At 39.5% G+C, this 25,950-nt stretch overlaps 1 protein-coding gene across 18 annotated transcripts in view; it reads right to left on the reverse strand.

Annotated features, from left to right (window-relative positions):
* The window catches only part of ABI2 (abl interactor 2), a 61,198-nt gene extending 35,563 nt beyond the window's left edge, over window positions 1–25,635 (reverse strand). For all 18 annotated transcript variants that reach the window (XM_039718484.1, XM_039718398.1, XM_039718663.1 and 15 more), the window contains exon 1: window positions 25,438–25,635. In XM_039718484.1, the coding sequence (XP_039574418.1) occupies window positions 25,438–25,554 (117 nt within the window). In that variant the 5' untranslated portion in view covers window positions 25,555–25,635. The remainder of the gene's footprint in view (window positions 1–25,437) is intronic.
* Between the last annotated feature and the right edge of the window lie 315 nt (window positions 25,636–25,950).

A 25,950-nucleotide genomic window follows, 5' to 3' on the forward strand; every position in this document is an offset into this window, starting at 1 on the left:
ATCTAGCATCCATTGTATTGTATGTACTTTGAGAAGCACAGAAAGTAAGCGTACCTGTATTTCAGAAAACCAATTCCTATAGCCCTCTATGTTTCCCAAGACCTTGTAGTAAGATTCTTAAAAGAAGATTGCTAGCTTTCATGGGGGGAAAAATCCCACACATGTAAACACAGGCACAAGACTTCAATTAAATGCTCAGATGAAAGATACTCAATACTTTTTCTTTCCTGACAACTTCCTGCATCCATAACAACACCGGTATCTCAGCTGACCAGTCAGCAGGCTGCACTGGTACCAGTTCCTCATCTGCTAGGAAGGAGCAGAGCAGCAGCTGCTGTTCACCCAAGAGCTGCCTCGATGCAGCAGGAAGGAGGAGTACTGCAGGAGTGAGCATTCTCACTGTGTTTCTCTCCCATGCAGAAGATAAAACAAGACCAACAAAGATGGAACTGAAAATTTTAGAAGCTTCTCAGGGCACAGTATGAGGATATTCTCCAACAGAGCACAATTATAAATGTTGCCTTATATTCAACAATAAGAAGTTAGAAAAATGGTATCCCCAGATCTCATGTAAGACCTTATGACTTTTAAGCAGCTGAGTAGTATGTCTTGTACATAAAAGAGCTTGAAACTCAGCTTAAGGACTCCCAAATGAAGATCATCAAGCTCTTCACCTCTATTCTCCCATTCCTGGCTTGTAAATACTCTTTCTTCCCCTCTCCCTGCTCACATCCCCAGCTCAGCCTGCACACTCCCCAGCCATTCAAACCATTTCTCAATGGCAATAATAAAAATGACCAGAAGCTCCCCTGTTTGGCTCTGCAGCTGCTGCCAATCTATTTATAGAAGCAGAAAATGCTGATTTCCATTAGTATACTGTATCTCCAGAGGAGCTGAGTATAATCCAGCAAGCACAGTATTTTTTCATTAACAGGCAAAGTGTTTGAGAACAAAAGGAAAACTACCTGCAATTTTAAATATTGTGAGCCTCTGCTATGGTTTTTCTGCTTAAAGAAGCACAAATATGAATCCATGTTCAGAGCTAGTCCTTCCAGGGATGTAACCTACCAGCTAAATTCAAGTCACCTCCAGTTCCAACCAACAAGGAACTGACTTCTCAAATGCAAAATGCATTAAAGATCTCATAAAACAATACTATAAACTACTTTGGAACTGTTATTAGCACAAAACCCCATTTGATTGACATGTCTAATTCATGTACTTAGCTGATCACAACTGTGACTTGCTCTACAGGCCTTTTTACAGAACCCAGAATTCTCTGAGGCAAACTCCTCACATTTGGCACAGCAAAACTGAAGTTTGAACTTTCTTCCTGTGAAGAATCTGTTGAAATGAAAATGACCATTTGAACCTACTACTATCAATCCATTTCAAAAGAAAAAAAAATAATTAGTGACAGCATTATAAAACAATCATGTTTACCCTGAAAACTTTCAAGAAATGAAAAGTTCAATAACTCACAGCAATAGTAAAATCTCTAGAACACTTACAGAAAAATCTTAAGTTCCCCTGTGGAAATATAATAATAAATGTCAGTTAAATTTTAACTTGAAATGATAAGTTGTATTTAGCATGAAATCCATCTTTTAATTTGATAAGTAGATTTCCAGAGATGGTATCTTAGCATATGCTCCTATGTAACAAGATCCCTATTTAAACTCCACATAGACACCAAATTACATTGCTTGCAGATGCTGCCGTGCTCACTGAGTATGTAACTATGTAAATAAAGGGATTTCTGCTAATAAGATAATGGTTTCAAGTTATCAGAAACAAAATTCGAACATAATCCTTGACAGTCTAGGTTCTGATACTCCTGATCTTCCTAACACCAACATACCAGTCAGTATGCTTCACATCAGACTGTGAGGCAGACAAAAAATTATCTCAACATTCATACCTACCAAAATGCTCTAGTGAAAGAAAAAAATATCAAACTGATAAGACTCTCTACAGCAATTTCAGTAATTTCTGGTATATTGTTTCTGCAAAGAATTTCAAAAACAAGAGAAACATGTTCTATGTTCATTATAACAAAAAATCTTGCTCTATGGATACTTAAGCATATTAACCAGAGTCCTAAAAGCTCTTCAGTTCTCATAAACATTGTGTTCAGCATGATCAAGCACCGGCAGCAAGTGTTTTCAGTGCCCTGCCCTAAGTTAAATGCCATGAAGCAGACTTTAGAGTATCTCTCCATTTCAGTTTTTAGGTATCTTTAGCATTCACACACATAAAATTATGCATTAAAAAATACAGGCTCATAACATCTATCCACACACAACTCTTAGGAAAGCAATGTTTTCAACCATTAGATCAGTTTGATCTGTATTTTTAATGGATAATAAATTTAACAAATCAAAGCTATTGTTTGACAGACAAGTCTTCTGAAACACTGCCAGCATAGAGATCCTCTCATTCCTAGACTTAACATACCCATTCCATTGTCTATGCCAGGCCACATGGCAGACTAAGTACCTGACCTAGTTATAAATAACAAATGGTTGCTTTAAACTCCACTCACTTCCATTATCTTCCCTGACATGCAAAATTGCAAACAGTACCCCTAGTAAAAATATGTAGATGCCACAAAGAAAAAGCAAAGCAACTCAGAGAATTATGGTCTAAGCAATGTCATGGTATTATGGAGACTCAGGATCTATTTCCCTCAGCAGTACCTGTCACAGGAGATGTCCCCAACACCAAGTGCACACTCCATCTGCTGTAGTGAATTATACCACAAGGCACATCCCAAACGAAAATCATCTGATCCATACACCAAATGATAAGTTTTGCCACTGCATAGCCAGAGGAACACAAGGAAAGATACAGTCAAGAATAAAGAGGGAAGAACTATCCAGAGTTGTGGAGCTTTCTAGAAAAGGAACAAGTGCTGGAACATCACTGCAGTTTTCCCAGCCCTCCACTACCTATAGCTTTTCTTCACCTGAACTCTGCAGCATCCCATGTTTCTGTTAATATTTTTCCATTACCTGTGTTAAGAATGCTGCTGTGTCTCCACCTCAAATTTGTAGCTTTGACTTCTCACACAATGTTAAAATACTTGAGTATCACAGCTGGATCATCTTCCCAGCCTTAAACAGAAATGTTTAGATCATGTCTGCTGTCCCCATGTTATGAAATTTCCAGGCAACAGCTTAGCATTTATTCTGTTTATCATTTTTCTCCACACAATGCACACATCAGGTGTTCATGTGAGTCAGGAGTCCTTTTCTCCTGCTCTCAGCAGTAAGAGCACCATTTTGACTCACCACAGAGAGCTCATCTGATGCTCCTGCCAGCCACACATGGACTGGGGACAGTGTCAGCTGCTACTGGGAGCTGCTCCCCTGCTGCAGCAGGAAGTGGTTCCCCTGGCACCTGGACACAGCAGCAGCCATGGCTCTGCCCAGCTCTCCCCTAGAGTGTTCTGCATTTGTGGGAAGCACCCAGGACTGAAACAGTTATTTTGTCTCCACCAGAAAACAAAACAAGCTATCAGCTACACGAAATGCTTCACAGGATGAATCCAGTCTGAGAGCTACAGCACAGACTACAGTGACTGTACAAACTGGGGCTTTTAGATAGCAGGAGATCAAAGCCACTCAAGTCAGCTACAAATGCACAGACTTCACAGGCACTCAGAAAAGCCATGTCTTACATACACAAGGCAATAGTATGTGCTTGCTTTCAGACACTGGAGAATTATTAACAGTTTCCACTTCCACATGCCAGCCCAACAATGGACACTAAATCTAACAGCTCAGGAATGATCATAAATGTTCACCTGAAAATACTGCTCATATTTTATTAGACTGTATAAACTAAATTGCTAGTGTTAGAAATTATGTGGAATTCAACCTGCAGTAAATGTAAATATGACTACTTTTCATGTCAGGATGCAGAGCCCAGGCACCACTTTTTCTTCCCACTCTGGAAGTTCCATTTACACTGCACAATTACACTACCAGATTTGAATAAGAAATAGCCTGGACTGCTAACTCTATAAAATATCCTTTTACTTTAGGAATTAAATGTCTCAATGTTTATTCTCCTGCCTAAGTAAACACCAACTTTTATACAATAGAAAACAGATGACAAAGAAGAAACAAATACTGTATGGAGCAGATGAGAAAATAAAATATGCAATAAGGTATCTAAAACAAGAAAACTATTTGGCTGTATGACTGGCAAAAGGAATTATTACATGCATACAGAGCAGAAAATACAGGGTGAGAAAGAAACCAAGAATTTAAGGCATTCTCCCACTCAAAGAGTGATCAGGCAAATCCTAGTGATAAGGTCTGTTATGTCCCTGTTAAGAAGAACCTGAATAATTTTGTACAGAAAAGCAGCTACTAATGGATAGAAAAATTCTACAAAGAAAAACATTACGGAAGGCAACATGAACCCTTACAGGAAGATTTACAAAACATCAGTCCAACTCGATAAAACTAGATAAAAGAAAAAATGCTACCAAATGCTCGAAATGCTACCAAATTAGAAGGAAAGATTTCAAAGATAGCAACACATTAAAAAACAAAAATACATTTCCTATGAACTGGAAAGAGCTCATAAAGACAGGTCTGAAGTGGTACATGAAAGGAAACACTAAAAGCTACTGGCATTTTAGTTGGCTATTGTAGCTAGCTTTCTTTCCTGCTACAATAAAAAAAAAAAATGTTATTTATCAGTAGTCATCATCAACTTGAAAATTCACAGTTCAGCAGTTGGGCTAACAGGACTTACACAAATTCTATTGGATGAGCCAAAAAGTCTGGACCTATGAGCTGAGAAAGAAACTGTGTTTCTTACTACAGAACAGCGACACAAGTTGTTGCCTTTAATATCAATATGACTACAACAAAAAACTCTTCCAAGATTAATACTTAATGTTGAATTGATAGGGGGTGAAAAAATAGAGCTTTTCATTCCAGAGGCTACTGTCATTCACATCTTTTCGCAAACAGAGTTCTGAATGGAAAAAAAAAATCTCAATTCATGCTCAAATCAACACTTCAATGTGCTAGGGCTTTAAGCAGTAATATTTAGGTAGAAAAGTGGAAGCTGAGGTTGAAGAGTGTGACACCAGACTAACTACACAAAAAAGTACATCCAGAATGCACTAAACAGTTCCACAATATATAGAGCATCTCTTGCTATTGTTCAAAACAGTAGCGTTTAGTGAAGCAAACTCATATATATGATGAAAAAGTAATGATAAAATTTTAAAAATAAAACAGAAGATTAGTTGCATTTAATCGATGTAACAGTTGTTCCTTTTGATTACTGTCAACACAAACCCAAGCTGGCATTTGTCTTATGACCAGCCAGCAAAACCCCTCAGGTTTCTGCTGAGGTTGCATCAGCTTCAAGAAGCCTCAAGAACAAAAGCTGTGTGCTAGAGTTCAACAAGCTTCCATTATTCAGTACAAAATGTGCCCAACTGTGATACTGACAAAGCACACTTCAGTTTTCCTGTGAAAAATAGATTGAGCTCTTATATCACCCTTTTAATTGTTGCTGAATTCCTTGAAGTTACTGAAAGCCTCATACATAATTAAGTATTTTACACACTTTTATTCAACTGCACAGATGGCATTTGCTCAGCCCATCCAAGTGCTTTCTGAGGTCCTTCCGTGAACTACAAAAAATGATTGAGAAGAAAACTGAGCATCATTAATCCAATAATTAAGTCAAAATCATGCCAAAAACTTACATAACTGTCAGTGAAAAATACAGTAGTTTTCTGTTTTAACAAACTGCTCATTAAATACTCGCTAAAGACTATCCCTCACTCCTCTTTCACTGCCGGAACTGCTCAGTGCCAGGACAGAAAACATGTACCCACCAACTCCTATGGAGCTGGTCTCCAACACACAGGAAAAACAGGCACAAAGAAGCAGAAGCAATCACCAACATTTTAGAAAAGAAGCAAACAAGCTCTCCTAGAGTTTAAAAAAAAAACTTATGGCCATAGAGCTCTAAGGCACTTATTCCTGTGGCACCAGAAAAACCCCAAATTTCCCTTTTGGATGCAGAACAATCCATGTGTTCTATTAGTACACAGGAAAACTCAGTCTACCTGTTCTTTAATATAACCAAAGTTGCATAGTACCTGGAGTTGGGAGCAGAATTTTTTTGTTCCTGTCAATTTTTATAGCATCATCTCTCTCTACTATTCATCTCCACGTGCAAAGGTCTGTCTCTGTATAATTGCTTATTCATGATGATATAAATGAATATATATATAATTATTTCTGTTATTATTTTAGAAAGACAAAAGGCTGGCTTCATCGTTGATTACCCTACTCAAATATATACACCTTTCTTTTAAAATTAAGAAGAGCTCATAGTCATTGCCCATTTACATGTACTCAGCACCCTAAACATTATGAATTAATCAAATGTTAGGCAACATAAGGAAACATTTTGAACACAAATGGGAAACACTTCTGCACACATACCCTGCCACAAACCCACTCGTAAGTTCTCTGAGAGCTTTCTATTATTCTGCATTCAAAAGAAAACATGAGCAGCAAAACACACTGAGACCACGAACAGGGGAAGCAACAAGATCATTGAGACTGGTAATTTGGCCTACAAATTAGTAGCAATGGTAGCTCTAGAGTTTGGAGATGGAATATTTTTACTTCACAATAATTTTAGCATGACCTTATTGGAACATTAATTAATCTGCTTGAAAACTCTTTGTCATATCTGTGAAGAAAGGAGCAGAGCATGTGAAGTCTCCGAGTGACACATATCCTTTTTCATTAATGAAATGTTCTCAGAAGTGACAAGACACAGTCTAAGAATCAGCACTAAATGGAACTTCAGTTGTGGGACCATCCAGGCAAAGACAGAGGATAGTCAGGCCCCAAACCATTCCACTTTATCAGTATCTGTCAAGATGAAAGGTTAAGTACCTTTCTCCACAACTGTATCCAAAGGCTCTACTCAACATCTACATGAAAGCAATTAACTTGCTGTTGGTACGAAGTGCATTTAAAATTTAAACATCTTTGAATGTGAACATACTGAAGTAAACTCTTCTCTTTACAACTGATAATGGGATTAGGACTACTCTCAAAGCACTGTGAATTCTGTGTGTCCTACATTTAGTTAAACATATCTTTTGATCAGAGATCACACAGTAATCAAGAAAGCTGTGTAAGGAACACTGGCATTTAGGCCAAACACAATCATTACAGAATATACTGGGTTTAGAATTAAGAATGCATCAAAACTATCAATGGATTTTATAATTCAAATAACATTCAAACAGCAAGTAATAAATGTGGTATTTTAAAAAGTAATCTCCAAACACAAGGTTAATTGCATTCATCTTATTACACTAGTATTAATATAATATGAAGCTATTCCCATCTTAACAAATTATTTATAAGTACAATTTATCTTTATTTATCTGCATACTAATAACAAGCATACTAGCTAAAAAATATGGTCTTAGCATTCATTTCATACTCCAGTAAAGCCTTTGACATCAAGTTATTCTGTTTTCCAAACTATTAAAAAACTGTAATGGTTCACTAAATGTCACTAGAACTTCTTGATTACAAGTGAGACTGCCTAACTTTTAAGCTATCTTAAACTTGGTATCAATAATCTGCTGCAGTCTCTACAAGGTCATTTGCATTAAATTGCAGTCTTTTGTTTTCACTGCCATAAATTTATTTGATATTTTCAGTTTTGTGCTGAGCCTCAAAATGTAGGTTTGATTAACAGCTAGGAAAGCTACCTTTCAAAGAAATATACACAGAACCTAACCTCCTAAAACGAAAAGCTGCTTCTTAAAATACATACTGCATTCAAGGCTGCCAGTGAGGCTAAAACTAGCTCACTGGTTTGAGATCTATGACAGCAATATCAGTCTACTCTACCCAAGAGAAAAACACAGCAAATGGGAGCTGTGGACAAGCACAGCTTCCCTGACATCTGATCACCTGCACTGTTTCCATTCTGCCTGCACCACTGCAACAAATCTGTCATCTGTTTGCCTTAACCATCACCAGAATCAAACTCTGTATTTATTTCCATACATTCACAAGCACAGCAGACCAGTTTTCACACACAAATGTCCTGTTCTCATCAGACCTTGCAAGTTCCTGTTCCTCGAGAAGAGAGCCAAAGTCCTGTTTATGCAAAAATAATAGGGCATGATGTATTCACAGAAACCTACTAGACAAGGCTATAAAAAACTTTTTCAAGGCAGCAGTACCATAGTTTAAAACGATGCATCACAAATTGTATCACAAGAACAGCATGCTAGCACCCAAATGCATTTACATCTGAAATGCAGTTAATACGTAGTTATGTTCCTAGTTACTCATCACTGCTGCACAGCATTAGACTTTGCTCTTGCTCAGGAGGAAGCAGCAGTGAGGGAACCTCCTCCCCTGCTCATTCCGTGAAACCAGCGGAGGCTTCACCTCTCTCTGGTAGCTCTTCTGCAATAACACAGCTGAGAGAAGTGGGTCATTTTCCAGTTCCTGCAACAACATAATTATTGCTGGAGTTCCAGAGACAAGGCCAATTTTGGCTTTAATAGCAACACAGTATCAACACATTTGTGGCCACAAGAGCTAGGCCAATACAAACGCACTGAATTAAGAACCTCAGAAACAACAAAGATCCACAGGCTTAACTCTATTATCTCACATATCTGCTGTTTTACAGTTCTTCATTCACCAAGGATGCTTTAGTACACAGAGGTTTCACTGAGTTTACAAGTCAAAATCATTGATAAACTGAAATTTTACAGTCACTTAGTAAAAATAAAGCAAGTGGTAGCATTTGCAAAAATAACTTCATAGGCAAAGTGGCTTTCACAAGTAAAAACTACAATCATATAGTAATTACATTTTGCTGTACAAAAAATGGTTTTGCACAAATTGTTTTCTCCACTGTTAATATCAGATGAACAGACTTTTATCTGTATCTTGAAATCTGTCAAAATCTACCATTTCTAAGAAAGGATATCTACTTCAGCTTTACAAAATATTATCTAGTCACAGGGGTTTATGTAACAACTGAGTTATTTCCCAATTTTGCCAGTTTCTTCCTTCAACTATAAATTCTCAATTCAATTCATTACATAGCAGTGATTGAGGTCAACTATTGGCTTTGATTTAGAATCACAAGCAGAGTGATCTGTGGCAGCAGAAGCAGATTCTGCTTCCAAGTGTCCACTGCCAGATATCACAAGCTCATAGCAAGGAAAGCTAAGTAGGACACAGAGCCATATCCTCCACATCAGAGCTTACAACCAAGCGTGCCCCTGCAGTCAGATAGCTGCAGGACACCTGTAATGGCCAGGGTGCAACTGCAGCACACCCGGGGAGATGCACACCCTGCTCGGCCACCAGCTCCGAGCGAGGCTGGCAGGTGCGGAGAACACCCACACCAGTTACCACAGCAACACCGAGCTCCGGCACCGGCCCACTTCCTCGGGCACTCAAAACCACTGAGCAGCTCAAGGAATGCGAGCTGCTGGAAAGCCTTTCCTCCTGTCCACGAAAAAGGCAGTCCTGTTATCCTCAGAATTCTTCCCACATCACCACCCTAACTAATACAAGTCTTTCAATTGCTATTCACTTTCTCTACTTCCTCACATGAGCAGGCCCCAACATTGTATCACACTAGAAGTTATACTTTAATTTAACTGTCTTTGGTAACTACGGCTAAAAAAAGCCTGAAGAGAAGAGGCATAGCTATCAGGCAACGTGAGAATGCCTTCCAAAGACAGCAGATAGAGGGTTTAAACTAATGGGGGCAGGAATTTGCATAGTCACTCTGCCTTTTCTAGGCAATAAAGACACTTGGATTACACAGATTCCTTCACAATGATCAGTTAACCTTAAATTTGAAATTATTCTTACTTGGCACTTTTAAAAGCTGCTACCAATTCAGACACAATGAAAGAAAGGAATTGTCTTCAGATCCATGCCCACAATCTGACAGAACAGAAAAAAAATTAAAATATTTTATATGAAAAAGTACAGACCAAAATAAGAAACTTTCACACAACAGCTGCAGTATACAATATTCCTCTAGGAGGCAAAAGAACCATTGGCAGCATACCCCAAAACCTAGAGATTTATGCTAAATTAGCAGAACACAGGTGAGCTGCAGTGGCAGTTGATCACTCTACAGCACAGAACCAAAGAATCAGAAGAGGTTTCCCTCATTCTTCCATGAAAGGTTGCCCAGTCTGTTTCTCTTTCCTTCCTGCATCAAAACCAACAGGACAGCTGTCCTTGCCTACTGCAGAACCACATAAAGGCCCGAGTCTCTGACCCCTGCAATGGCACACACGTGCCAGAGTGCCATCACCTCCAATGCACATTTGCACCCCGTTACATGACCAGACACTGACACATTGTCTGACTGACAAACCACAACAGCCCACACAACTCACACTTCGTCCTTGCTGTCACCCTAAACGCTTGCCAGAAAGAGAGCAGAAGCAAGCAACAACAGGCTGATTTGTTCTTGATATCCACATTCATCTTGCTGAAAGCTGACCTTTGTCTACAACCCACCTGCTGAAGGTGGTGGTAACACTCACTGATACCCAGTCATAACTGAACCCTTCAGAGATTAACTAAACAAACCACCATGATAAAGTGAAAGAAAGTTAGAGGAAGCTCACTCTGAAATCTGCAAATCAAAACCAGTGCCTTCTTATTAAGTAGATTTGTTCCCTACGTGTCCTGAGAGAATCATCTGCTCATTTTTCTGGCAAAGAATCTTTTTACAACCTTTTGCTCCTGTTACCATAGCACTGGTAAAAATACAATATTGGCAGAGTGAGAATGGGATTCTGGCCTCTTATGCAGAGACAGTTAGCCAAGCCCAGATCTCTGTTCTGCACTTACTAGAGAACATTTTAGAAATATAAAAGTCACCTCCTCAACTGAGGAGTCCCAGTCTGATTCCCAAGGGTAAACTGCTAGAAATGAAGATCTTCCAGAGCACTACTTCTTCATGCTTGTAAGAGAGTTGTCAACAAATAAAATATCTTAAGGTTACAGGAGGTTTTTCATTTCAACTAGGCTCAAACTTTGCTATGCTGTTACAATTTAAAAACTCAGAAAATAAGCAGAAATAACTCCTTTTCTGCAAGCACTGTAAGTAGCAATTATTCTTTTTCCCAGTTTAACAAGCAGTTTTGGTCCATTTAGTTCAAAATTATAAGTAAACCTTCTGTCAATTGCTATGTAGCTCAAGAACAGCAAGCCAAGTTGCTATATTCAAACTGCAGTATGTAACTTAACAGCACAGCATCAAATGTTCTGTAATTATTTCCAGCAAGATCTCTATTTTACACATGCATTTTCTAAGCATGACCTACATTCACATCAAGAGCAATACTTCTTACCCAGAGACTGTTTCATTCAAGTGGTAACTTAATTTCTAAAAACAATATACAGCCATTTTACATACATAAAAGGATGTGCATTTGATTTTTCATATTAACTACACTGCAACTGTAACACAGTAACCTCCATTCAATTTAAATACTACTTCTTTCTGCAAATTACCAAGTTATTTTTTTAAGAATTAACAAGTATCACACTGAAGTATCAAAAGCAATATGCTGGATAACCAAATCCAACCTTGGCAAAGTTTTTCTCCACATACAGATTCTAAGATTCCCCCGACTTGAAACAAGGCAATGCAGGTCACTGAGCCATTTCAGAATTTCTCTCTAACAATATGGAGAGTTTTCTGTCTGGTAAAGAAAAGCCAGGACTTGAAACACAAACTAGCAGGAGTAAGAGTCTTCTTGCTTAACTATAAAGGCCCATCATTCAGAACACCAATCAGGATGGTCTTGAAGAGACTATATTTGTTTGAAAATTCCTTCAGAACAATATGGGAATTTCATACAGTAAATGTTTAAATCTGCTGTCTTAAAACAAAGCACTAGCATTATCTAATAACCCACGAACCCCGTGGCAGAAGCTCTGTAAATTCTATAAGGTTATTTTTTATGCCTCCACACAAAGAAAGTAGATTATGCACCAAGTACATTCTTTGAATCAAAAGCATTTAATAAACTTAAATGAATACAACAAACCCCATGAGAATGACTGCAGTAGCAAACAAGACCTTCTAAAATGTTTAAGTTATTTTGTTCTAACACTTCAATGTCAGCTGAAGACAATACTTACCTATAAGTCATGTAAAAAACCAAAAAAATTACACACTAGGACATTTTGAAAAACCGAACTTCAGCGATGTCCCAGTCAACATCCAGCAGAAAATCTCCATGCAGGACATTGTAGAGGCAGCAGCTAAGGACATAGTTCTATCAGAACACTTTCAAAAAAATCAATCAAGTTATTTGGGATCCAACAGAAGACAGCTCTGTAAATCTGGAAGCAATTCTAAAATGAAAAACAAGCACCACATGCAATGGTACAAGAAGTTCTACCAAGTCAGTCCTGAAAAAGGTGGTTACCATAAAAGCTGCAGAAAAGCACAGAGGAATGAATCAGACAAACACTCTCAAAGTAGTAAAACATCTGCAATGCTCCAAAATTCACAGCTGTCCACCTCTGCACACATATTAATGATGTTCCATACCTCAGCTTCCACTGAATCACTTCAATAACCAAAAATTAAAAAAAAAAACCAACCCAACCATCTGCAGGCACTATCAAAACAGGTGAAATAATAATTTCTCTTTTCTGTGTTTATCTAATGTGAGCCAGATTTTCACCAGGCCCTTTAAGGTTTGCTCATATACTGATTTCAGCACTTACTGGTGCTGTTCTGCCCAAGACCTTTATAAACATCCCTTAGACAATCCTGCATCAGACAGGATTGCATTAAGAGCAATTAAACACCTTTTCTTCCCCATATTTATAGAATTTTTACTATTTTCAATATTTATAGATTGGTAAGCATTCACATTGGACAGAGAAGATCCCATCAGTCACAGACATCTCAGCAGAAGATAAAAATGTACTGCTATTTTTCCTCTACAACAGTCACATCCACAGTAGCCCAGTAAATTAATACATTATTTTCCTCAGCTAACAAAATAACTAATTTTTTTTTCAAATGCAACAGTTTAAAAAGTCAATTTTTTCAAACAGTTTTCAAAGAAAAGTCATATACAGACTACGGTTGTCTCAAATACAGGAAACACTTCCTTCCTGCTATACAATCTAAATTCAGTGACAAATATTTCAGGAACAAGTCATTTGAATCCCACAGTTAAGAATTATCATGCTGCTCCCACATAGGCCAAATTCCATCATCTCTAACTAGAGCAGTAGCAGACAGCTTTCCACACGCTGGGAACTCTCCCCATGGCCAGAGCTGTCAGCCCCAGAACGCATCCTGAGGGATGGGCAGCCCAGCCCAGCTGCAGGGCCAGCACACACCCGCAGCACTGCACTGCACTGGAGCAGCTGCCACAGACGCAGCTAACGCAGCACCACCTGGGCAGCGCTGCACCAAAGTGCAGAAATGAAAACTTCCCCAAGTGCAAGTTCAAAGTGACACTGCAGACCTGTGAAAGAACATAAGACTCCTCTCGCAGTAGTTTTATGCTCCAACACAGAATATGAAGAATCCCCATGACTGTGTTTACTTTCACCATAATTATGACACAGACTGAGTCTCATTCTTCACTTATTCACCAAATTTTAATGTTATTCTTCTGACAAGTCTGAGAAATTTGTTGTCACAAAAATAGAAACGTCAAAGACGTGAAATGACAAAAATAAGAACATTTCAACTGCTGAATGCTTTCTATGTTATAAAAGATTCTCTTGCCTTGCATTTTTCTTTTTAATGTGAACTCATTTTCAAGTTGTCTTAACAGACTGTTACAACTATATATGTAGAAAGTTCTACTACCATCTGAAAGAAGAGTTTTCTCTACATCTTCATGAATTAAAAGTGCTGCCTGAATGACCTGCTCATTTGACAAGACTTGCCTAAATAATATCATCTCTCTATCCATCCAGCTATGGCAATAAATAAAACTGTCCTGAAGAGTTTCACAACATGAATCCTACGTTTTAAGACAAAGAGGCACAGAGAAAGCATGAATTTTCAAGCTGCTTTTCAGACAAGCATTCTCTCCTCCTTCAAGAAGGATCTACCAACTGCATAACCTCTAATCCTCCACCTTCCTAGACACAAGCAGTTGAATTTCTTTGTATCACTCATCATCTTCCAGTCATTTTACTGAACAGCTTGTCCCTAAAACTCCAGAAAAACCACTCATACTCCCCCTGCAATCAGTCAAAGAAAACCATGCAAACAAGTCTTGCAGGACTGTGTTCAGAGTCTTAAGGGCACATGGAATCCAGACCAAAATAAACTCCTTCCACTGTTTGCACACAACAGCTGTACTTACCTTGATTTGTGAAGTACAAGATCTAGACATGACATCACGTAAGAGCTGTGCTACTTAAAACCAACAGAATCAGGTATAAGAAGCTGCCTGCTCAAGTTGGGATTTGGTCTGTGCAGAGGCACTTATCTGTTTAGCACACACAAAAAAATACAGTTTGAGAAATGAATACAGTATTTTCAAAAAACAAAAGCTCATTAATCCTTGCATTTCAATCTCCACAGAGATTGAAATCCTTAACATTTCCATCTCCAATATAATATAAATTTTAAAAAAACATTTTTAATTTTGGCCTTTCAGAAGGGCCCTGGGAGTTCCACTGAGTACAGCAATTACCACGCGGTAATGCCAAAACTCCTGAAAATTAAAGTCAAATCAGTTCACCACTACCATTTAACTCCTTCAAAAAACCCAGAAAAGCATTTTGGGCTTCTTTATGAGAAGGGGAATTGAACTAATATTCATATAGTAACTGCAGTAGACCCCCAAACCAAACTTCAGATCTAAAACTGGTACTTTATCTCTAAAACAGCTTTCTTCTCAAATGATAAAACACATCACACTGCTTATGGAAAAAGCCAGCTCCACAGAAACTCCTGTTGCTGCCCATATCATTGCACAGCCTCAAGAGCAGCACAGAAAATTGAAGAAATTGTAGCTTGGTTAAGGGGTTTTTAGTATAATTTATTTAAAACAGAAAAGTAATTTCCTTGAGTATGTTTTTAATTTTAAAGATACTGTGTCACACAGAAAGTTTAATTTGAGATTATGGAATTATCTGAATATTACAAAGATTATGGAATAACATGAATATTACAAAGCTGAGCATGCTGCTTAGAAAAGAAGCTAAATGTAATAGAATTCAATACTCTGAGACTTTACCAGTGGCAAATAAATCTCATTCTTCTCTGTGTCCTTAACAAAATCTACAACTAAAAAAAAAAAAAAAAGAAAATTTCAGAGAAAATAAAACACATGGAAAATATTAACCTCTGCTCATCATAAGAAAACAAAGGAAAACCCCCTTCTCTTTGGAGAAGCCTTTACAGACACAAGTGGATTATTGGCACTGTATGCACCACTTGTTCTTGGGAAAACCCCCTTCTCTTTGGAGAACTTTTAAGCACAGCCTTTACAGACACAAGTGGATTATTGGCACTGTATGCACCACTTGTTCTTTAATGAAAAAATTATTTTATATGTGTATAAATGGTTAAATAAGTTATAACTCTGCATTAATTATCCAACTGGTGATCAAATGAGACAATTCGTAAGAGCCTGTCTTGCATAAGGAGTACAACTTATAAGCCATACTTTAATGAAGGGTCTTAAAATGGTAAAAACACCTATATGAAGCTCATCACACTAACAAGCTCTGTTTCCAAGGACCTGCAGTTGGTGGACAGATGAGTATACAAATGAGAACAACAAAAATCCCTCTTGCTCCAGTCATCAAAACTCATGTATTTGTAGCACATACTGAATTACCGACTCCAATAAATGTAAAGACTGCATACATATTTAGAAAATACAAGATGTACATTTTAAGCAGATAATAAAATGGGAGTGATTTACAATAGTTCTATTAACTCATTCCATCAAGTGCTTAGAGAAGTTTGGAGATTATTTAAATAAATTATTACCACCACCAGACAAATGTAATAGTGATTCAGAGTCTACTGGTAACTTTCTACCTTCTATTATCCAAACTGATTAATTCATAGACATGCACATCTAGTCAAAGAATTACCTCTTTCTTTCAGGAATGGACTGCTCTTATGAGTGTGCACTTAGAATGTGACAGAAATGCTTCAAAACCAACTTGCTCACTAATTTAGGCTGATTACACACTACTCTTTGATCCAGAGATTCTGCATGCTCAATCATCCTGCCCCTTCTGAGACAGTCACTTCATGGGCATCACATCTCTAAGGACACAAACACCAATAGGCCTAAATCTCTGAGATCAATGACAGGGGAATAAAGTGAGAAAACTGAGTTAATCAGAAAACACTGCCAACTGATTTATCATAAATAACAAATAAATGTACTGTCACAGTTTCATTCTTCTCTACAACTCCTTTCACTCTCAGTTCACCAGTTATTCATCATGGTGGAAAAAGCCCATTAATTTTACTACCACCATTTTAGCACACACATATATACTCCATCACATAAAAACCTTTAGCTCTCTTTCCCACAAATGAAATTTATCTAGATCTTATTAAATTGACATGAGTAACTCAACACATTAATTCCCTCTCCTTGGAAGGCAAATCCAACACCAATTTGTGCAAAAAGCATTTCAAAGGATCCAGGATATACTGTATTCAGGATACAGAAATTACAGTATTAAATAGAAGCAATATCCCAAATAATCCAGTGAAATGAATTACAGTGGACAGTGCAAAATACTTCATATAAGAGATATAAAACTCCATCATGGAATAAATGCAAGGCAAAAGAATATGAAAGGAAAAGACAGAACTGCTTATATTCTCATTATTTATTTAAAACGTCTAGCCTTTCTAGAATACCATTAAATCCTAAACCTTAGCTCATAGCAGTAATTCCATAGATTAAGTAGCTTTACCTCTCAAACTAAATTTAGTATCCCTGTACTTTACCCAAGAAAAATGGGAAGCCAGTGTACATAGTTCATACTTTTCAAAATATTATCTGAATAATCCTATAATTAATTACTTTTCTGTCAAAAATAACCACCCCTTTTTTGAGCATCTGCACATACTGGCATTTTTCAGTGTCTCTGAAGACTGTCATCTACCTCAGCCTTTTCTTTTGGTGTTAGCAGTGTGGGGGATATGAGGTTGACTTTTGTTTTTACTATTTCTCATCTCCTTTTGGCTAAATATTTTGGGTTGTCCCTCCACAGACCCTCCATACAGATAAATGAACGTTAGCTGATTCAAAATAGCCATTTAATTTGGGATCATTAACATTTTTACATTTCCCACAAGCTGCAGCAGACCTGTGGTTTTTACCCAATTAAAAGCAGGTAGACAACAAACTTCCACAACCAGCAGCAAGCACTCTGCCTTACATAGAAAGCTGTGAACAGGCTCCACTTCTCAAGCCAACTTACAAAGTCGCCATCTACTTTAAAAAATTAGAGTGAATTACAAATGCTGCAATGGCCAGCATTGCTCAGACTTACAGCATAAAAGGACACACTTAAACATAATTGAGAATCTGCACTCTATGAAGTGTGCAGTTGAGTGAACACATACTATTTAATGTTTATTATTATTAAAGTGAATCAAGACAAATCAGTGTGCTTTGAATTCATATGACACTACTCAGTAATAAATGGCTTTGTACATTTTGTTTGTTAGACACAATAAAAGTGTACATTTTGTCTGTTAGACACACTAAAACTTTCTGTCTGAACAGAGATCAGACTCAGAAACACCATTTCAGCTAAGTTTGTATATTCCTGTCTGGCAAAAGCAGCAGTGTCAAGAAGAGACTTTGCTGTCTGAGACAGACTCTGCAGAAAGACAAGCACCGATTGCCCCCCAGCACCCCCAGGTTATGTGCACCACCCCTCTCATGTTTAACAAGCGGCAGCCCCAACTGCTCACAGTTTTCACGGCAGCCACAGGAACAATGCCTCACATTTGCACTACAGACCTTCAGGCCCAAAAAGCAGCACTGCTGCAGCACAAAAGTTCAAAATAACCATGCTTGATAGCTGGTATCTTGATGAACCTCTCACCTTAAATTGTCCATCTAACAGCTCACTGCCTCAGTCATTTCCTCCTCCTCCTTCACTTCACACTCCCTCCATCCCTGAGCAAAGCGATGGCACTGCTTTTGTCAGTAGGAAATTCACAACAAAGTTATGGAATACCCTAATTAAAAAACTTGCATTTACTTAGAAGAGTTTTTAAGAAAAAAAATAGTAAATGTATGAGTTGGCACAAAGCTAGCTTTGGCTGTGTGTTATAACCAACACAGACAGTCTACTAAAACCCCAGACCAAGTAGTATTTGTTCCTTACCCTACCCTACACTTCACTGAGCATAAAACAACTTCATCGTGTTAACACTACACCAACAATAGTAAGGCAAGTGCTTGTTATTATTCAAACTGAAATACCATTAAGAATAGATATTACAATGACATCTACTGGGAAATAAGCTACAGGAAAATGGAATAGCACATATAAAGTCCACACTTCAGAACATATAAATTTAAATTTGACAGAGGAACTTAGTCGTTGCACCTGAGAAACAGAAAATTAAGATTTCTCACTGAAATAGATACAACTCACTTGCAAAAAAATATTAGCTCATTCACTTCAAAAAAGAATTGCCAACCTAACTAGTGAGAGTCCTGAGAAGAGGAAATGCTCCTAAATTCAGTGTGCTGTGATGAGGTTTCATCTATTGACATGGAGTTTTGCTTCATAAAGCAGCCCAATGACTGAAGTTCCTGGGAGGGATATCCAACAAAATTTAAAAAACTTAGATTACTAAACAAGAGGTCAATTTCAGGTGTGCAATTAAGTATGAAAACAGCATTTGAAACAAAATTTTAAGAAATAAAAACGGCCATCAGCCTCTAGATATAGATACTACTGAATAAATCTGCTGCAAACATGGTATTTAAATCAATGTTTTTAATCAAGAAAATATTCTGCTGAACACTACAGAGTAAGATTTTACTTGCTTAAAGCACTGACTGGAGACGCTCTTGCCTCACATAGGCACCACTTTCTGCCTCAGCACTAAGCCACAAAGATTAATAACTGTAAACTCAAGTAAAACACAAGCAATGGGCAATAAATTTCAGAGAGCTGATTAACTGTAGGATGCAGAAGCTTTCTACTCTGAATTAAAATTCTTGATCAATATAATTCAATAACCACAGTCTGAAAATAAACTATAGAAGGGAACAACTAGAACGCCACTTGTAACCAACATTTATATTAGCAACTTGCATATTTACAAATTTTATTTTCATACCTACACATACAGTATTATCACCAGCACTCCAATCACCACTAATAAAATGGCTCATGCTGTTTTCATATCCACTCAACAAAGGATCAATCCAGGACTTCCTGAACCTCAGGTTGAACTTGTGGCACTAACAAATGCATTAAATTAGCTTTCCTGGCAAAACACTGCACAGGTGATGAAAAAGGAAAGTAAATTGGTTGAGTGATAAATTCGTCAACAACTTTGCCAGCTTCACTGATTCACTTAAAGAAAACATGTTCCAGATTATCCTCACTGAAGTTCCCAAACCTAATAAGCCACTTTAGTGGCAGCCAGGTGGCCGCAGGAGCAGCCTCTGTGAGAGGAGATCAGGAGCTGCACCCCCATCAGACAGAGCCAGGTCTAAGCCAGCTCCAGAAGAGCCCCGCCCCTGGCAAAAGCCAGTCAGCCATGCTGGGGGCACCTCTGTGCCAATGCATCTGCCAAAGGGTAAAGACCACAGTGAAGCAGCTGAGAGAGGAGTGAGAAACATGTGAAAGACACAGCCCTGCAGATAGCAAGGTCAGAGGAGGAAGGGGAGGGGGTGTTCCCAGGCACTGAAGTGGAGATTGCCCTGCAGCCCATGGAGAATGCCATGGCAGGGCAGGTGGATGTGCTCTGAAAGAAGCTCTGTGCAGAGCCCACAGAACAAGCTTCTGGCAGGAGCTGCAGCCTATGGAGAGAAGTCCATGCAGGAGCAGGCTTTGGGCAGAACAGTGGCCTGTGAGGCACCCCCAGGAGCAGTCTGTTCTGGCAGGACTGGATGCTTTCGGGAAGAACCCATGCTGGAGCAATTCTTGAAGAACTGCAGTCCATGGGAAGGATCTGGTATTTGTGCTCCTAAGTGTTTTGCAGCACTTTGTGAAGGACTGTACCCCACTGGAGGGAGGCCATGTTGGAGCAAGAGGAAAACTGTGAGGAAGAAAGAGCAGCAGAGACAAAGTGATATGAATGTACTAGAGCATCTCCCATTCCCTGCTCCCCTGCACCACTGGAGCAGGAGGAAGTACAAGAGTTAGAAATGAAGGAGTGAAGTTGAACCTTGAAAGGGAGGGCTGGGGGAAGGTGGGTTTAGTTTTGATTCTGTTTCTCACTGTCCTACTCTATTTTTAATTGGCAGTAAATTAAATTAATACTCCCCAAGCTGAGAGGTTTGCCCACGACAGTAATTTGTCAGTGACCTCCTTGTCCTTAACTCAACGAGCTGTTTTTTTGGGGTTTTTTGCCTTACTTTCTCCTGTTGCTCAGCTGAGGACTGAGAGTAAGAGAACAGCTTGGTGGGCACCTGGCTGACTTTCAAGCTTAATCCACCACTGCATATTCAAATTTTAAATCACATGGTTTTCATTAAGTTCTACCATCAGCTGATGGACAAAATACATCCATGTAATATTCACTGAACTTAGGAGTGAAACAGTATAGGACATTGCCCATGTATTCACTACTTCTGTTTCATAGGTTTTTCAGAGTTTCAACTTGTTATCATCTTCCTGAACTTCCGGACTAATATTCACTGGAGCTAATCAATATGCACTTTCCTGCCTGCAGAACAAGTGCTCCATCAGTGCTAAGACTAATCGCCCCTTCACTGAAGTTGGATTATAGAATAAACAAGCTCAGGGAACAGAAAAAGCAAAAACAACTTTCCTCTGATATTCACACTTCTAAAAACTAAATAGATTTTACAAATCTAATTCAGTCACCTCTGTTAAGGTGATACACATCTTCAGTAAATTGAAGAGAGATCATTCTTGAACTTGTTTATAAACCACAATGCCTGCAATTCCCTGTGTAATTACACAAGCTATACACTGGTACCACTCATTACAAACAACTCCATGGAAATTTGCCATTACTAAAGCTGTAACCATTAAGTTGCTGTTTGTAAAGATCACCATTCCTGTGATTTAAAACTAATATGCTAATAGATGCCTTATTCTCTTGTTCAGCCTACTGAAGATGCTTCCAAATCTACAGCCACTTGGGTTTGCTTATGAGATTTAAGTAAAAGTAACAGATGTGTGTAAAGCAACTATGTAACCCACGGATCTATGGACTATAGTAAAATTACCAAGAAACAAGTAGTTTTCACCTTTATGTCTAGTTAAAGAAATCTAGCTGCAGGAATGAAAGCAGGTTATTTCTAGTAATCAGCAGGATGGATTGATTACTAAGAACAAGAATAAAAATCTTCTTTCTACCCTACCTCTCACAAACACCAAAAGATGGTTCTGTATATAAAATGCAAACAGTGATGGCAACATGAAGACTATGAAGGGAGGAAAAGCAGAAGCTCCCTCATCCTTTTAAATCTCTAGAGCTGACAAGTAAAGCATAATAATATTGAATAACTAAAAATATAGAGCTTTTTAGAAAAATCCAGCCAACACAGCCGGATCAGAGAAATCAGAAGTTCCTTCTGAAGGCTGGCCAGAGGACAAAGGCTTGGCTTTTCACTCAGTTCTGCATGCTGTGGTGGAGGGACCTCCCCCCACCTCAAATCTCTGCACACCAGACACTTACAGGTTGAAATATCTCCACCTGGTAATTTTTTCTGACTCTTTTAACAAAGACTTACAGACACAAACATTTAGTTACTCTAGAAAGCTCCATGCTGCACAAAACAAAAAGCTGATTTTTAAAAAGAGCATTGATAATGAGAAACAAACAAAAGATTATTTCAGAATAGACTTACACAGGACAAGCTCAAAGAAACTTATCAGGGCAAGCCAGTGTTGGAATTTATGTCAGTATTTCAATAACAAGATGTGCAAGTCACATAACTGTATGGTCTTGTTACTTATATTACCATAAGTAGAAATTTTATTTATGATATTCCTGAAGAAAATTAAGCAGGAATATGAAAACTTTGTAAAGACAGCACACTGCCCAATATAACTATTAACTGTTTTTTATGAAAGATCAGATAAATTAATGTGGACTGCAAATACCAAGTACATAAAAAAATCAAATTGTATAGAATTACTCTGTTGCATGTTTAGACTTGTAACAGAGGACACAGCACTAGTACACAAAGCATTGAACAGACCATAGAAAATTTAGCCTGTGATTGACATTGTGTCAGCTACCACACAAACACCTTCCGAAACAAAAAAGCTTTTCTTCCCCTTCTCTTTAAGAAGCAGCATGACATAAAAAACCGGTATGATTTCTCCAAGTTATTAGAAGAAGAAGATGTTTTTGACATGAACAAACTTTTTTCTCCCAAACAGCAGTCTTTTCTTTCACTGCTGCAGGTCCATTTACTACATATTTGCTGTATTTCCTCTAATTTCCCACAACGTTTAAAGCTGATGTTCTCTGATACACTACCATATCACAGACTCAAGGGAAGGATAACATTTTATGTAACATTCCCTGTGCTAAAGTCATTGAGCTACATATCAATCATAATTTGGATAAACACTGACTAAATTTTTAAGAAGAGATTTTTCATTTCTTAAGCAGAAGTCAAATGAGTTCCAATCGCCACAGCTCGACTACTCTGAACCAGCAATTTCCTCATGTATGAGATTACATTTTAATTATTTTGAAGGTGCAATTATGTTGCTGGGTGGGGGGGAAGAGAAAAAAAACCCACTGGCTTTAGCGCTGAACTTCAAATTCTGTTACACTGGCCTGTGCCTCATTGGCTTTTGCAACAGTTTTTGTACTGGACAATAAAACTTCAAAGCAGCAGCTGGCACAGAAAGGCAGTGGTTTTGGCTACTGAAATAGAGAACACAGGCCAGTGAAGGGCCATCAATGTCCCCACCACCACAGCACCCACCATCCTGCAGATAAACTTCAGGTCTCAGTCACGTTCTGAGCCTCCCCTAGATCTCAAGATTATCCACAACAAATCTTCTGTCAGCAATGAAATACTACAGGATTACAGTAGAATTAGTTCATCTTCATTACACGACTTTCTGCATGATTGCTCTTCCACGCATTTCAGAGCATTTCCCCCAGAAATTCAAGGCTACTATTTTGAACATAATTTGGACTTCTTTCAGACATAACAACTTTGGAATAATAAATATTATTAGAAGCAAAACCACAAATATCAAATCAACCAACAGTTATTCCCATTAATCTATTCCCCTCCTGCAGAGAAGAAAAAATCAGCTTTTTGCAGAGATCTGGTGCAGTTTACGTAGCTCTGGCACTGTGCAGGTGGGGCGAGCTCGCTGACAGATTTGTTACTAGGACCCTCGCATCACTAAATCCAGAATCCCCTCACACTGAACCTCTTCTCCACAACAAACCCACCCTGTGATGTCTCAGAGCATTCCAAAAGCCAGAGACTTTTGTCTGACTGATGTCTCCATTCCCCACTTCCTCAAAAATTTAAGCATGTTGATGCTGTGAGCCATACTGCACCTCACAGTCAATGCTCACAGCACAACTTCGTTCTTCAATTCTCACCTCCCCCTTAAAGCTCTGTGCTGCCATGATGCCTGGATAAATTGCCAACAGTCAGGATATTGCTGTGTGGTGGTCAGAAGCCATCAGGCTGACCAAGAGTGCCTCATTCTTTTCTTTCATTCACCATCTGCCTGCATCCATCTCCTGTGATCCTACTCTGTCCTTATGGACTGTGTGCTGTCTGGGGCAATAACCGTATTTTTTTCATTCTATGTTCACACAAAACTGCACGGAGTTCTCTTCTGCAGTTTTCATTAAGACATTAGAAGTGGATCTGTTCCATAGACATTTTCAAACTTTGATTTATACAAAGAATAAAAAAAAAAAGTCAAAGGAAAAAAATCCAGCTACATGCAGTTCTTTCTATCTGGTTCTGCCCTCCAGTACTCCTCTCCCATATTCCAGAAAAATCACTTCTCAACAAAGCAGAAATTTAAACACACATATGTCAGGTCATAAGTGTAAGTAAAGATTTCAACATGTTTCTTTAAAACCCCAAGTCACGCTAACTCAACATCAGAAGTGTTATTACATAATAAAATACATCTATATAATTTTACTGTAATTGACCTGTTTTGTAAATGACCTAAAATATGCAAAGTCTTCTCTCTAAAGGACATCTGGTCATTCAGGAATTCAAAAGAAACAGTGAGAGCTTTTTGACAGGGACATTCTAAGTATTCTCTGCCTCTGGTTAAATAGTCTCTCCCATTTTCACTGACAGAACAGTATCAGCACAGATCTCATCGCTAGCTGCCCTCTAGAAGCACACAAGCACTCTGCCCTTCGGGGACTGAATTCAAAAACAATTCTGGGATACTTTGGAATTCTCTCAATACTGACACCACAAATCCACATCATCCCCCCTACCTTTCTCTCCTGCACACTCAAGACATGTCTTAAGGTGTCTTCTTGTGTTTGGGGACAAAGTTTTAATTTGGCCCTATTATTACTATCAAACTAAATCGAGAATATTTTGTCTTTCTTTCCACTAGAAACAGAAATGAAAAACGCAGAGTCCTAGCACCAGCCTGGCTTTAGAGCCATCACCGCAAACACCACACTATGCGGTAGCACTTGCACTTCATCTCTTCTCCCTAATTCTGTACCAGCTCTACTACACCACGCTTCCATCCTGCACCTACCACTTGGTAGCTGCCCTTCCGATGGAATTCCACAGTCCTGCTAGAGAAGGGAAATACAGACAGACAGAACCCTACTAAAGCCGATGTCGTTCTGCTCGAAATTAACAGGCACCGACACTGCATTTGCAGGAGTCAGCCGTGCCCTCGGTTTATCACATCACCTCGGCGCCGGCAGCAAAGCAGATCGGAATTGCGGAGGGAACGAAAAGGGGGGACAGAGGTACGATCTGGCATAAACATTCACTCACAAAGTGGGAGGAATTCAATCTAGGAATCAATTCCATATTTAAGCGCCTCGTCACGCCGGGGCAGCTCACGCTGGAGGCGAAGCGGCGCTGCCCCCCCAGCGCAGGCTGCAGCAGCCGGCGCTGCCCGCTGCGGCCCCGCGGGCACGGCCGTGAGGGCGCGCCCGGCCCCGCCCGGCCCGGCCCGCGCGCACCTGGATGTAGTTGGTCTCGCAGTACTCGGCCACCCGCTCCAGGTTCGTGTAGCTGTCGAACAGGGCCCGGCGCCCCCCCGGGATCTCCTCCTCCAGCAGCATCTGCAGCTCCGCCATCTTCACATCCTCTCCCCGACCGACCCACTCGTACCGTCCGTCCGTCCGTCCGTCCGTCCGTCCGTCCGTCCGTCACCCCCGCCCGCTGGCAGCGCGCGGGGGGCGTTTCCGGCGGGAGCGGGGGAGGGAGGGGCGCGCGGCCGCCGGGCCCCGGCAGCGCTGGGCCGGGAGACGATGAACGAGCGCGCCCGGGAGAGCCCCGGCTGCCTTCTGCGCCGCTTTGCCGTGACCCACTCGCTGGCAGGGCTGCGGCCACCCCCGCCCGCTGTACCCTGGGCGCTCCGAGCCGTGTGCGGGCAGCCCCTCGTGCTGCTGGGGCTGAGCGGCTCTGCCGATCGCCGGAGGAAAACGTGTGGGTGCTCTCTGAGCAGCTGCTGCTCTACAGGGTGAACTCAC

This window comes from Passer montanus, unplaced genomic scaffold (genome assembly GCF_014805655.1).
Source record: "Passer montanus isolate IOZ18808 unplaced genomic scaffold, ASM1480565v1 scaffold1, whole genome shotgun sequence".
Taxonomy (NCBI): Eukaryota; Metazoa; Chordata; class Aves; order Passeriformes; family Passeridae; genus Passer; species Passer montanus.